Here is a 14,366-nt window from a genome sequence, read left to right on the forward strand (position 1 = left end):
CAGCAACCTGCTCTGGCAGGTCAGAAAAGGAGCAAACCACCAGTACACAGGGGAACTGAGGAGACACTCTGCCTGCACACCACCAAGAGGGGCACAGCAGATGATTCTGCCCTAAGATGTGTCAGCTAAAACCCTGCTCAGCACATCTGGCAGCCTTAGTCTCTCATATAATCTCACTTAGAACCAAAACCACTACGCAACAGCTCGCTCTAACCACAGCAAGGAACAAAGCAGAAAAAGCACAGTTAGAAGCCAAACCTACCAGACAATAAAGGCAAAAAGAGGGAAAACACAGTTATTTTCTCCTCCAGCTCACCTTTAAAAATACAGAACTGTTTCACAAACTGTCCATGAGTAAACATGACTGTCAGGTTACATTGCCACACTGGGCATTATTTCCAAAACCAACTTTATTACAAATACTTCTATTCATTAATGTATTTTTTTTTTAAAAAAAAACCAACAAAACAACTTACAGAATCCTCTCTCCAACATTTTGGCAAGTTGCTGAATGTCTGTATCTCTGCTACAAAACACCAAGGTTTTTGCTCACAGATGATTTCTGGCCCATTTACCTTCACATGTCTTTGCCTGTTCGCACAGTCTGCGGTTCCGGGCACAGCACAGAGGGAGTATTTGTTACAGACACAAATTCATTCGTCTGAACTACAAGCTTTGCAGAACTGTTTCTACTGGTCACAGGTTTTACTATTGGTTTCCTCCCTCCCGTACAAAATTGGTTATATCAACTCTGTCCTGACGCTGCACCTAGAAGTCAGCCTTGCCAAAGGGATACCGTTCCCGCTTCTACGAAACGTCAACCGTTCCAGCTCCCCCAGCCTCACCCGAGCTGCCATTTATATACCACCGCTGCTTTTATCTGCAGATTCCTAAAACGACAAACTGCCTGCACTGCTCAGGGTTCCCAGATCCTGGGCATTCACGTTTATTCAGTGGAAGAAGACACTGCTGCTTATTTCCATGGCCTGTTCTGGAGGCTGCTCCTGCTGAGTGAGTGGGTGGTGAGGGATCCCACGTTGCCAGCGGTGCTGGGGAGACTGGGGCTGCTCCTCACAGTTGTCACCTTGGAATCGCGGCCTGAAGAACCACGGCTAAGACGGCCTGCGGGGGAGGAAAAAAAAAAGATCAGAAGGTGTGTGTGTGATGGAGCACAAGGACACACAAATGATCTGTTGTGTCTCGCTGGCTCTCCATCTCTCACTGTAAACATATAGAGCCATGAATAATTCAGTGCAGGGTTCTGTGCAGCCTCTAACTAGCTGTGCAGGCCTAAGAATTTGAAGAACCTACTAACCACCAGTAAAACTTAAAGACATTTAAATTTAGTGGGCAGAATGGTATATGCCCATCCTCAGCAGGCACAGGATTTTGCCATCATGTAGCTACATAAAATTTAAGTCCTCTGGGATCAACATAGCACAGGTTTTGGTAGATCTTCTCAGTCAGTTTGGAAAAAAGTTTCTCCCTCTCCCAGCAATCTCATGGAAAGAACATAGCAAAGCAGAGAACTGCTGCAGGGCAGGCTCAAGAGCTACAGAAAGTATCTGCAGCATTTGTCCTGAAGTCTTACTGGCAGTGTCTGAAGGAATGTGCTCCTCTTCCAGGTAGTACTTTATCTTTTGTAGATCATTTGCAGAAAATCTCCATTTATTCTCAGCACGTGTGGGTGGCACTTTGGGAAAGGTCTTTTTTCGGGCAGATCCAGTGGGAGCTGCCACCTGGCAGGACATGGGGAGTGAGCCGGTGATCAGTCCTTCTGGAATCTTCTGTGCAAGGACCTTCAGGCCTGCAGACACACAGATCACACATTATCAGTGACCACCAGCTAAAAATCAGTGGTTTTTACCAGTCACAAGTGAAATTCTTGACAGAGCTGAATATCCAGCTCTTTCCAATCTCCAGCTCACGCAACCCTTGCTCACTGCTCTCGATGGCTGACGGTTGGACTGATGACCTTAGAGATCCTTTCCAACCTTAATGATTCCTAGTTTTACTTTCATCAAAAAATAATCCAGCCACCAGGCCAGAAAACATGAAATTAGTTATTATTCTACCCTTAACTGGTTTAGTGGTGGACTCAGTGGTGTTAGGTTAAATGGTTGGACTTGATGATCTTAAAGGTCTTTTCCAACCTAAATGATTCTATGAGTCTATGATCTACCCATCTGAGATTTCAGGGAGCCCTGCCCACCCCCACTTACCTCCAGATAACATGAACAGGTTCTCAAAGCCCCTCTCACACATGGTCGTTGCAGCCTGGCTGGCCAACCGCTCATCATTGTCATACAAAATTATAATTTTTCCATGTGCATTTTTCTGATCGGTAGAAGAGCTAAGGATTAATTTGTAAGCTTAAGGTGGTAGTTAATACCTTTTAGAAAGAAGGGACACAAACAAATGGGACTGGAGACCGAGAGACTCCCTACTTGATTTGTGAGTATCAGGCAGGAATGCCTTCCCTTCACCTATGCTTTCAAACCGATTTCTCAGTAGCTGCGGCTTGCCAGGCGCTGGAAGGACACAGCCTAATCCCCACCGGAGCGCAGCCCTTGCAGCAAGTGTCCACCACTGTTTGGAAGATTGGTTAGTAACCAACAGATTGGTTAGGCAAGAAGCACCTTCGTTTACAACCTCCCCTCTCCTCTGCAGCCCTCACAAGCTAACAACCTGGGAAACTATCAGCCTAATCCTAGCTAATAATCCTCTTTCTGTCCTCCACAGAAAAGACAATTCCCATCAAGGTGCTGAGAGGAAGCCGAAGGATTTGATGAATGCATCCCTCAAGAAGCCCAGTGCTCCAGCAACAGCGAGGGAGGTGCCCAAGTAGTGTGGCTTTGCCTTCCAGCAGCCAAAATCCCAAGAAAAGCCAAATTCAGGCAGCTCCCACCGGTCAAGAGGTGTTACAACCTGGAGGAACTAAACTCTAGCATCTGACGGTGGCAGTGGAGTCCCACCAGGTAATCACAGCCAGCATAAAGGACCTCCCCTCCCACCCTTCTTGAAATCCTCAGATTTTGTTGGTTAAGCATTGTCCCAGTCACAGTGACTCTTATAGCTCCAATTGTTTTTGGAAGCTCCCACCAACATTCCTGCACTTTATATGTAAAGGATACATATTCCAGAATACTACTTGTATATGGGTTCATGGTTCTAGACAGCATTGCAATAGGGTAGGAATGAGCTGCAGAGGAGAAAAAAAAAAAAAAAAAAAGAGAGAAAAATCATACAGCAGCTGAACACCAACCATCACACAACCTGGAATACAGCTGACACAGACTTGTTAGAGTTCAGCAGACTTGAAAACCCACTGAATAAGCGATTAACATCAGCTCAGTCCCCTCATCCTTTTCCAGGAAAGACGGGTGTACTGGATGAGTGCCGAGAGCACTCAAGGTGATGTCCCACCTTGGGGGGAAAAAAAAAAACCAAAGCCAGCCAGAATATGACAAAGAGCTGAATCTATGACTGACACTAGGCTGCTGTGGGATTCTGGCCTCCTCACCTCCAATGATGTGACATTGGTCGTATGCATCTCGGTCTCGTACGTCCAAAAGCAGAAAGGGACAGTCGGGATAAGGCATGTCTTTAGCCTGAGCGTCCACTTTCTTTGGAGTGTCCTTTTCTATATCCAGTTCACCGACACCACTTATCACACTACAAAAGGAAAGAAGAGATTATGGTGCAAGCTCTCACTCTGAACGCAGCTGTACCTCTTCACCAGGTCAGAGTGGTTTTCCATTGACTGTTCCAATAGCCCATTTACGTTCCAGTACAGCCAGACACCACATAAAAACAGAGAGAGTCTATTTCAGGCTTTCCAGCACATTGTAAGAGACTGATTTAATTTTTATCAATGTAAAAAATAAACAGAGTACAGCTTTGCTGCATGAACATACTATACTCTTCTGGATTAGTCAAGTCCAGGAGTTTTATTCAATGTCCTAAGTCACTCTGAGGTGAGGGAGAATAATTCTAAGAAGCTGCCAAAGTGGAGATCCCAGCAAGTCAGACACAGTAAATAACTGTCAGTCATGCAGAGGGTTTCCATTTCATCACTAGATCGGATACAGGACATGAACAGAAACCTCCAGATACTCTTAGTGGTCACTAAACTGATGGCTTTGATAGGTGATGGCCAAGCCTGTCAGGCTCCCGTCACAACTCTTCTGTTAACGTTTGCACAGGTACAGCAAGGGAAGGGCCGAGACAAAGCTTCCTCCTACAGTGCCTTCCTGGTATCTCCGACCTTGACTAGCGACGTATTGGGTTTGCAAATTGGACTCTTATTCTCAATCACAGGACAATGTGTTAAGATCATCAGGGAGGCACATTACTGAGTTTACCAGAGCAGTTTATAACATGGATTCGTGAACCCAGGGACCTGGATCGAATCCCACAAACATATTTCCTTGTCAGCCATTTAGACAATCATCAGGTGGCAACAGTGCTGGGTTACAGCCACAAACCAAACTCATTCAGACAGGAAAACCTGCCAATCCTCTCTCGCTCACATCCCCAGACCTGCAAAATCAGGCTTTAATGAGAAATACAATATAAAGCCCCTTAGTAGCAACTTAAAATAACTAGCTGAGTAAAAACAATTATCTGCTAAGACAGGAAGAAAATTGTGTATTATTATCAGGCACCTCTGCAGCGTGGACCGATAGGATTCCCCAGCTCCTGTGTTGTTTATGAACAGGACCGGACTCGGTGTCCCATCAGGGCTTCCTTTCCCATTTGTCCCTACTGTGAGTTCAGCGTCTGCGTCTGGAGCAGCAGAGTCACCATCTGGGGAGAGAACAGGCTATGAAGAGTTAAAATCCTGCAGGAAATAAACAGGTTTTAAGGCCAACTTCTATTCTTAGAAGAAAGCGCGTCTCAAAGACAGTCTTATCTTCATCCTCTTATAAGAGTGACTTACCAAGAGCCTCATATTAAAAATAATAGAGCACCATATGATTTTTAAGGGCTCAAGATCTCATTTTAAGAATGCAATAAAAGTGTAATTCTTGATGCATGATATCTACTGAGTTACTACAATACACTTGGCAGCACAAGGCCTTCCTTATTTGCAAGCCTTTCTGTTTTAGGACCAATGCATCACAAAGTGGAATGACTGCAGGCCACAGGTTAAGGGTTTATTTTTTTTCTCCCTGATTAAAAGACTTGCTGAGTAGTCAGCTATGTCTGTCAGGACAGAGTTCACCATATGACAGTGATCTACAGCTCTTTCTCTTTGTGCTTACAATAAATATTGTTACCTTCCAGCTTGTGGATCTCCTCATTTGTCACTTCTAAGGTTTCATCAGATAGAGAGGCAACCTGGATGACCTGCAGGAAACAAAAGCAAGCAATGCTACCTTGATGCGCATGCACCGGTGTCAATGAAAGACAGCTGGGAACAGCTGAAGGAAAAACAATCCTCAAGCCAAAACACATTTAACTCAATGCAACTTCTACCAGACTTCAAGGTCACATATAGGTGCATATACAATGCCTGCACTGCAAGCGTGTCCTTTTATTAAACAAAAGTTGTAGCAAAAAAAAGAACGCTCAACCTTAGAATAAAGAAAAGTCAGATATGCTGTGCTGGCAATATTAAATACCAGAATGTTTTCTGACTTATGAAGTTCAGTCACTGGCTGCAACTGCAACATTTCAGAGCGTACACTACACTAGCTAAAATTGCACACTTAATTGGTCTGTGAGAGCAGACCTGAGATATTCACATTCTAAATCTGTGCATGGCACCAGGTCTTAACAATCCAGTGGAACTAAAGGCATGAGTCTGCAGAAACCCATTCCTTCAATGTCTGCAAGTTTAACCTTCCCTTTCCTTCTCTCCTGAGAAGAAAGCTTGACTTTTTCTAGTTTTTACTAATTTTCTTGAACCAACACATAAGCAACACACAGCTCTATATTTGCTGATCAGATTTTTCCCATTTTTTAGTATTTTGATTCATTACTTTTTAATTAAAAAAAACACACAGAAAGCCTTGAAGTCACAACCTTACCATCTTCTGCAGTTAAACCTGCTATTAGGGAGGACATCAGGCTGTGACTACTTGACACAAAGCTCGATGAGATCAGATTTGAATACTACTTTACATAGCCCTTTTCTTTTGTAAGGGGCTTGAAGATCCTCTTTAAGTTAAGGGGGGGTGGGGAGGAAAAACAGGGAACAAATTTCAAAGACAGAGTCACTGCAAACTTCAATTTGTAACTAAAAGCATTTGACTACTCTCCGATTACTACTCTGAAAACATTGGCCTGAACGGTTTGGTTTCCTGCCCTATGAGGGCAGGAAAAAGTCAATAAAGTCAAATAAGAAAAATCAAAAAAGTCAATAAAGAAGAATTACACACTGAGGTGACATAACTACATAAAAGGCTTTAGACAAAGCAAAAATGCTGTTCACAAAAGATAACAACTGTCAGAGGCCAGAGAGGGAACTATACATACCAACTGGGCAAAAGTAGTCACCTTCAGCCTTTTAAACAGCTCATCCTTTTTGTATCTGTAATCTTCAAAAACAAAACAGAAGAGGACAATGTAAATTTTCAGTTAATTCCCAGCTTTTGCAAATACCAGGCAATAGGCTTAGTCCCAGCTATTCTTAGAGGCTCTCTTCTCCAACAAGGCAGGATTTCTGGGCACTAAGCTTGCGCTGAAGGATCGGAGCAGCAAACCTGAAGACTTTGTGAACAAGTAATACCAGTTATAGAGATCTTGTCCAGATACGATTATAGTGGAGAAGGCAGATTTAGTTGCTTTTAGACCCAAATCTGTATTTACTTTGTGTTTTCTGTTCTTGCTGGGGGAAGGAAGCAGTTTCCTGAATTTATCACCTTGCCTGTTGTTCTTTGAAGCCTGCTACAGTCACAAAGCCTCTTAAACCAAAAGATTCAATTTACCTGAATTTTTAGTTAGTGCAACTTACAGCAGAATCAGAGCACAGGGGCACTGTATCTCAGACTATGTCTTTTCAAATATTAAGCTAAATGTGTATGCTTAATCTTCCCAACTAAAATGTGCCAGGTTTTCTTGCTTTATCTAACAATTACATTCCAATTCCTACAATTTGCTAATACAGATATCTAAAGGAACGGATAACTGACAGAAGGTGTTTAACGTGGAAAACTGAACAGCAGATCAGCATGGATACCAGCTTGAAGCACACATAATTGCTATGGAGAAACCGGACTAATTGAGTCTTAAGCCTGAAGACAAAGCTTAGGCAGCAAGAAAACCAAGTGGTCTGCTGGAATGACTGGCAAACAACCAGCGCAGAGATTAACAGTGCTAAGTAAGCGATGACAAGGATGGAAGTCTGATTGCATACAGACACTCGAGATGCATAAACACCAGGAAGAGAGAAGCCTTGCAATGTGAAACAAAAGGGTGTATGTAGTAGGAGAAAGAAGCTAAGAGTATCAGTAGGAACATCTTGATGTGAAACAGCCTCCCATGGGAAGTAATGGAAGCCTTGTTCTTTGGGAACTTTATAGCTAGAAAGGAGACAGGAGGAAAACAAAAAGATCAATCCTGCTTTGGCAGGGAAAGGCGAAGATGATGAACAAAATTCCTCCTGTGTCAGGCACTGCAGCTGTAACTGAGTTCTGCATGCAGCTCTTGAAGCTGTGCTGTAATGAATCTAGGCTCTCTCAAAAAATAAAATTGTTCCTCCCTTCTTTTCTTTTCCTCCTCCTCCCTTACTAGGCTCCACCTCTGAAGTCACAGATTTTTATTTTTAAAAAAAGAAAAATCCTTTGCATTTTCCTAACAGTTTTAGTAACTGTTGGGAGGATATTCCAAACCGGTCTCTCTCCAGCTGGTTCAGCTAAGAGGGCTAACAACAGAGAACAGGACCTTTATCAAATCCAGCCAGTTAAGCAGTTCTAAATCCTCTAAAACCATCTGCTGAATGCTCCATAGTTAAGCAAGGGAAGATGGGGGAGAAGGGGGAAGGGCTCCGATCCATATTCCTGTAACCACCACACAAAAAATTACAGCAAAATTAGCTTATGGAAACTCTCAAGCTGACGTGTGTTTAGAGAAGAAGTCACGCGAACGCTGGAGGCTGAAGTCTCTTCCCAACGCAAGCGGCGATCACAGGCCTCCTGACAGACGTTCTGCTTGGAAAAGTCTCCCTGTACACAGCCAACGGGCACATTACGGTAGCAGAACCGACACAAGAAGAGACACTGTGAGCTTTTATCTCTAGGGTGGGGTGTTTTTTTTTTTATTCCTATCCTTTGCTCCTAAATACACTTCCCGCAGAGGTAGGCCAATTCATTTTCAGCATTCAGAGCAAGCAGAGTTCCCAAATTCAACATCCTACCCTACACAATGTTTATTAAGCTGCAAAGCAAGTGCCTACTCGCTAATATACAACTTGCCATAGAAAAAAGGAGCCCATCCAAAATCCCCCAGCGCACTGCAGCGTGCACTACAGCTTCCTAACCACAGGTCTGAAGAACAAGACCCATGCATAAACTAGATTTCAGAATGTCAATTAACATGAAAATGACCCTCGCGGTTCTTGCAAAACCACCTGGTTTCAAGCCTCAAGCTCAGGTTGCTAAAGCCTCCCTTTATAACTCGGAAATAAACAGCAACAATTCTCTTTTATACAGCCCATTTCACCTGCCCAACACAAAACCCACGTCCAAATCCAAATCCAAATCCACGACACAACACCCATGTCCAAATGATTAAAATTCCCCAGCCATGGACAAAAAGAGCCCTTCAGTCAGGTGAAGGGCAAGAAATAAACTTAATTTAGAAGGACAAATAAAAGCAGCAAAGCTTACAAAGTGCTGGATGTACATAAACACTGACAAAGCAGAACTGCTGTCACAGTGCTCATACAATACACCTACTAAATGGTTTCATCCCACATCCCACCTCAAGTAAGGATTATTTACTCCAGAACAAGCCTTTATGACCTAGATCTTGCCTTTTCCACCCAAAATGATTTCTATCAACAAGAAAAACCAAAGCTGTTGTTATTACAAAGCCTGACCTGGAGCAAACCAATCCAAATGCTTGCGCGAGCCTCCCAGCACTCATCAGAAAGTTCAGAAGCGCTGCTTCTGACTACAAAAGCAACACGACGTACCCGGTTCTGTCCCGGAAGGTCCATTTGGATTTTCTGACATTTTTTTTTTTGCTTCAGTGAACTGGTTTGAAGCTGTAATTACTGTGTATTTAAGGATGCGCTCCTCGGGGCTTCAGCAATGAGTGAAGCAACACCAGAGAAAGGGAAGAGACTTGGTGTCTCTCCTCAAGTCAGTCCTCCAAAGGACAAATCATCGTGGTTCCAGCTCTCTTATCATTTTTGATTCCACAGCAGGCTCACGGTATTAAGTCCCACTCTCTCACATTACACAAGAGACAGAGAGTTGCCTGTACTGGGTATTTCAAGTTGTGTCCAAATGGTGTCATCTATCCATGAGAAATCAAGGGGGAGAAGTTTCTAAGCTGCCTGGGAACACAGGGTGTCTATTGAGCACAAATATAATGAGAAAGTTTCTACTGCACTCCAGAACCACAATTAAACAAAAGAACTCCTACATGAAACAAAATCAGATTCACAGCAGAGATTGAAAACCAACTAGACCCATACAACAAGATCTTCAGCACAGATAAAAAGCAATGGCAATCCAGTGTTAAGCACTGAAATCTTAGTCAACACAGGATTTTGGAAAGCAAGGTCATTTCTCTTTTGATTTTCCCCAAAGACCCATAGTGTTTAAAAAAAACCCACCAAACAAACAAACCAGCAACAAAGGACCATTCTGCACGAAGCCGAGCACAAATACATTTATGTGACAGATTACTGACCTCCCACATAATCTGAACGTTACCATACCAGAGGAACACAGTAAGCAGGTCTAAGAACTAAAACTGAACATTCAAAATCCTAATTAACCCTCATTAATGGGGACGCTTTTTCTTTCACATCAATAAACGCAGCTTTTGGGTTTAATAGATTTCCTGGCTCTCTATGTGAAAATAATCCGGACAGCAGCTGAAAATAAAGTATAAAACATTAGCTTTATTAGTAAGAATTTTTTTAAAAAGTGGATTTTCAGTGGGAAAACAGACTGAAATAATAATTGGCTAGGCTTTCATTAGCCTGAACGACCCAAAGTCTTCAAAACATCAATGTTTTTCTGGTAAACAATGTTATTCTGGTAAAATCAATGAGTTACACAGGAATGAGCTTGTCTCTTTCCTGCCTTGGACTATTCTAATAGAATTCTAAGTATGCTACAATTACAATTACACAAAAGTAAAAGATCTCAAGCTCAATCATTTTGATACCTAAAAGTGAAATAAAGTCTCAGAAGTGCAGTCTGAGTCTTCCCAGATGAGTCTAGTCTAGTTTTTCTTAATCCAGAAAACTTCTCCTGTCTGGTTTCCATTCAATAACAAAAATTGCACAAAGAAGGATCTAGAAAGACTCCTAGACCTGCCTGTCTGGTATCTTAAATCTGTAAAGCACTGTGAGAGACAGAGAAATAAGTCACAGGACAAAGTGGAAAGTGTCCAGCAAAGAATCAAGGTAGAAGCATCTTTGTAGCCTACTGCTGCGTGTTTCTACAGTTTATTCCCATAAATGGCTGCGGAAATCATTGGAGATTTCCAAGCAAACGGAGGGCCTGGGATTCAAACCCACTCCTTGACGCTCTTTCAGTTTTGAACTAACCCACCACAAGTTACATTCTGCTTCTCTCCAGATACTCACTTCTTTTGATCTCTTCCAACTTCTCAGTGTATTTTGTTAAACTGCTTCCTGTAACAACAACAACAAAAAAAATCAATCAGCTTGTTACAAATTTTTTTTATTAGTGGCTTTCTTCAGTGCTATTAAGCCTGATTTGTTTTTTCTTTTTAAGGAAAAAGATCAGATTATGATAACAAATGTTTGTTGTAGATCCTTTTTCCCCATGGCAATACAAGGCAGCCATAAATCAAGAAGTATTGTGATTTTCCTTAGTGCTTTTCTCTCACAAGGAAGGCCAAGCTCAATAGCCAAGTCAGTCAAAGCACTTCCTGGACCCTGGCCGCCAACTGCTACAAACGGCCAGTGCTCCATGGCTTAAAGCCTCTGTTGTGGAGAGGGGAAGTGACTGCAAGTGTTCATGACCAGCAGGAGCTTAAATCTTCTACATATACTCACAGCGCTCTTTCAGTTCTTCTTCAGAACACACCTGAGTTTTATTTTACAGGATTACAGTAAGGGGTACAGAAGTATCCACACCCTGCTAGTCAGCACGCTGATATTCCAAAAAAACCAGCCTCGTAGCACCCGTCCCATTTACAAGTTCCACAGCCAGTCCTCTCTACTCAGATAAGGAAGTTATTTTGATGATGTTCTGGAGAACAAAGTTGTCGCCTTCAGAAAGTCACTACCTAAACCTCAGTACGTTCCAGCCCTCTAAGGGAGCTGAAATCAGGACCTTGGTATTCAAATCCTGCCTCCGACACACTGCTTCAAGCACAACTCTGGCCACGCTGTCCCTTCCTCAACGTTTTTGTGTGGATACCATAGGCAGGTGTTACCGGATAAAATTAAACCGCTTTAACAACAAAAAAAGCCCCAAAGACACCCCCCAAAAAATTATCTTGCCTTACACCCTTGCCGAGATGTTAGTTTATACAAGAAAAGCCCCCACACAGAAACTCCAAGACCAGTAATTTCTATGGGAACTGTCGCAACAGAGCCTGACATCGTAAGGTGAGATGCACCGTAAGTGCAAATCAGGTTCTGACATAGGTGCACAGTATCCAGCGTAAAGCAGCCCAGGACAGAGGCAGTTAAGACATTCAGCATATTTTTGTATACTCTTACATTTGGCATTTTTACCCTACAATGATTTCACTTACCGGTATCGAGGCGGGTTTTTATATGTTGGTATCTGGGATTCTGAGGGATGCGCCTGGTTAAATACTGTTTTAAAAAGGAAAAAGGTAAGAGGAAGTCAATATACAGCTATGTAAAGGCAAAAAAAACCCCGTTAACAGAAAAGGCGATTTGAAGAGCTCTGAGAGACAGCAAAGAGGAGCGAGACCACAGGCATCCTCTCAGACATCCTCCGCTCTCAGGCAGGACAGACCTCTGCATCTCCAACCCGGTATTAAATCCCTGCCAAACCGCCACTTTAAAGCCTCAAACGGCGAATTTCCCTCCCTTTCTCTTTCCACCCGCAACTCGGCCAGAGCACGCCCGGCTCCGAGAGAGCTCCAGAAAACCTCCCCTCCGCCCGCTGAGGCCCCCGAGGGCCCCCCAGCCCTCCGAACACCCCACCGAACCGCTCCCCACACCCCGCAGCCCCCAGGGACGCCCCAGCCGCTGGGGACCCTGCGCCCCATGGGCCACCCGGGGCTTCCCCCCCTCAGGAGAGGAGGCCACCGGGGCTCGCCAGCCCGGCCCCCGCGTCCCCGCCCGCCGGCGGGAGGGTGACGGCGAGGGGAAGGGCCCCTCATCGCACCTCCGGGTCCCCGACGCTCCTCCTGCTCGACATCTTGCGGCGGCAGACGGCCCCACCGCACCGCTCCCCTCACTCGCTCCCGCCTCGCCCGCCCGCCGTCCGGCTCTGGCGCCCCCCCCCGCAACAACCCCCTCCCCGATTGGCCGCCCGTCGCGCCCGCGGCCAATCAGACGCGGCGGAGGGGCGCGAGCGGCTGGACCGCGCTCCGTTGTCGCCGGGCAACGGGGGACGCCGCGGCTGCACGCGCCGTGACGCGCGGGAAGCGGGGGGGGCGGGGCCCGGGCGGCGCATGCGCGGGGCGGGGGAACCCCCGCTGGCCCCGCCCCTCGGAGCGCCATGCCGGCGCGCGGCCGAAGCACCTGAGGCAGGTGAGGCGCGCGCGGTGCCCCCGCCCGCCCCGCGGCCCCGCCACGCGCGGAGGCTCCGCCCACCACCGCCGGGGGGCGGGGCCTGCCCCTCCGCGGGGGTGGGGGCGCGCGGCGGGGAGGGGGGCGTGGCCTGCCGCTCCGAGGGGCGGGGCCTGCTGGGAACGAGGCTCGGCCCCTGGAGGGGCGGGGCTGGGACGGAAGGGCGGGGCTTGTTCGTGGGGGTGTGGCCTTGCTGGGGAAGGGGGCGTGGCTTGTTGAAGGGGCGGTCTGGGGGCGGGGCTTTGGCGCCCCTCCCCTGACCTTCGGCTTCCCTTTGACCCCCAGCCCTTGGATTGGGGCCACGCCCCCCCCAGGGGCCCATGCCCCCCTTACGCCCCCTATGGGGCCCATGTCTCCCCTCAGACCCTCAATGGGGCCCACATCCCCCCTCAGACCCCAAATGGGGCCCACGCTCCGCCCTTAGACCCCAAATGGGGCCCAAATGCCCCCTCAGCCCCCCTGTGGAGCCCATGTCCCCATGCAGCCCCCCATGGAGCCCATGTCCCCCCTCACACCCATGGAGCTCATGGCCCCCCTCAGACCCCCTATGGAGCTCATGGCCCCCCTCAGACACCCTATGGAGCCCATGTCTCCCCTCAGCCTCTCAATGGGGCCCGCGTTCCCCCTCAAACCCCCAGTGGGGTCACACTCCCCCTCAGACCCCCTCTGGGGCTCATACCCCCCCTTACACCCCCAATGGGGCCCACGTCCCCCCTCAGACCCTCCCATGGGGCCCATGTCCTCCCTCAGACCCCCTATGGAGCCCATGTCTCCCCTCAGCCCCTCAGTGGGGCCCATGTCCCCCCACACCCCCTCAGACCCCTTATGGGCCCCACATCCATCCCTCAGACCCCAAATGGGCCCCATGTCCCCCTTCAGACCCCCTAACCTTTCTGTCATGGGCCTGCCACCTTGGGGACGTGCAGGTTATGGGTATTTGGGGGCTTGGGGGACTTAGAGGTGGGTTATGGGGCCGTGGGGGTTTTGGGGACTTGGGAGGTGGATTAGGGGGCCGTGGGGGTCTTGGGGACTTCGGAGGTGGATTAGGGGGCCGTGGGGGTTTTGGGGACTTGGGAGGTGGATTAGGGGGCCGTGGGGGGTCTTGGGGACTTGGGAGGTGGATTAGGGGGCCGTGGGGGTTTTGGGGACTTGGGAGGTGGATTAGGGGGCCGTGGGGGTCTTGGGGACTTCGGAGGTGGATTAGGGGGCCGTGGGGGTCTTGGGGACTTGGGGAGGTGGATTAGGGGGCCGTGGGGGTTTTGGGGACATGGAGGTGGGTTATGGGGCTGTGGGGGTTTTGGGGACTTGGGAGGTGGATTAGGGGGCCGTGGGGGTTTTGGGGACATGGAGGTGGGTTATGGGGCTGTGGGGGTTTTGGGGACTTGGGAGGTGGATTAGGGGGCCGTGGGGGTTTTGGGGACATGGAGGTGGGTTATGG

General features: G+C 47.2%; 1 protein-coding gene across 4 annotated transcripts; it reads right to left on the reverse strand.

Annotated features, from left to right (window-relative positions):
* Nucleotides 1–916: 916 nt before the first annotated feature.
* On the reverse strand, nt 917–12,554 carry CEP41 (centrosomal protein 41). Of its 4 annotated transcripts, none has more exons than XM_075721451.1 (11): nt 12,522–12,554; nt 11,917–11,980; nt 10,775–10,822; nt 6,484–6,545; nt 5,283–5,352; nt 4,668–4,809; nt 3,524–3,675; nt 3,135–3,202; nt 2,223–2,337; nt 1,592–1,807; nt 917–1,122 (listed from the first exon to the last, which is right to left on the reverse strand). In XM_075721451.1, the coding sequence occupies exons 1-11, from the start codon at nt 12,552–12,554 to the stop codon at nt 974–976; spliced, it is 1,119 nt and encodes a 372-aa protein (XP_075577566.1). In that variant the 3' UTR covers nt 917–973. The 4 variants fall into 4 exon arrangements, with proteins under 4 accessions (XP_075577566.1, XP_075577574.1, XP_075577582.1 ...); XM_075721459.1 differs by having other exon boundaries at nt 10,775–10,818; nt 11,913–11,980; XM_075721467.1 differs by lacking the exon at nt 1,592–1,807 and having other exon boundaries at nt 10,775–10,818; nt 11,913–11,980.
* Between the last annotated feature and the right edge of the window lie 1,812 nt (nt 12,555–14,366).

The sequence above is a fragment of the Pelecanus crispus genome, chromosome 1 (genome assembly GCF_030463565.1).
Source record: "Pelecanus crispus isolate bPelCri1 chromosome 1, bPelCri1.pri, whole genome shotgun sequence".
NCBI classification, from domain to species: domain Eukaryota; kingdom Metazoa; phylum Chordata; class Aves; order Pelecaniformes; family Pelecanidae; genus Pelecanus; species Pelecanus crispus.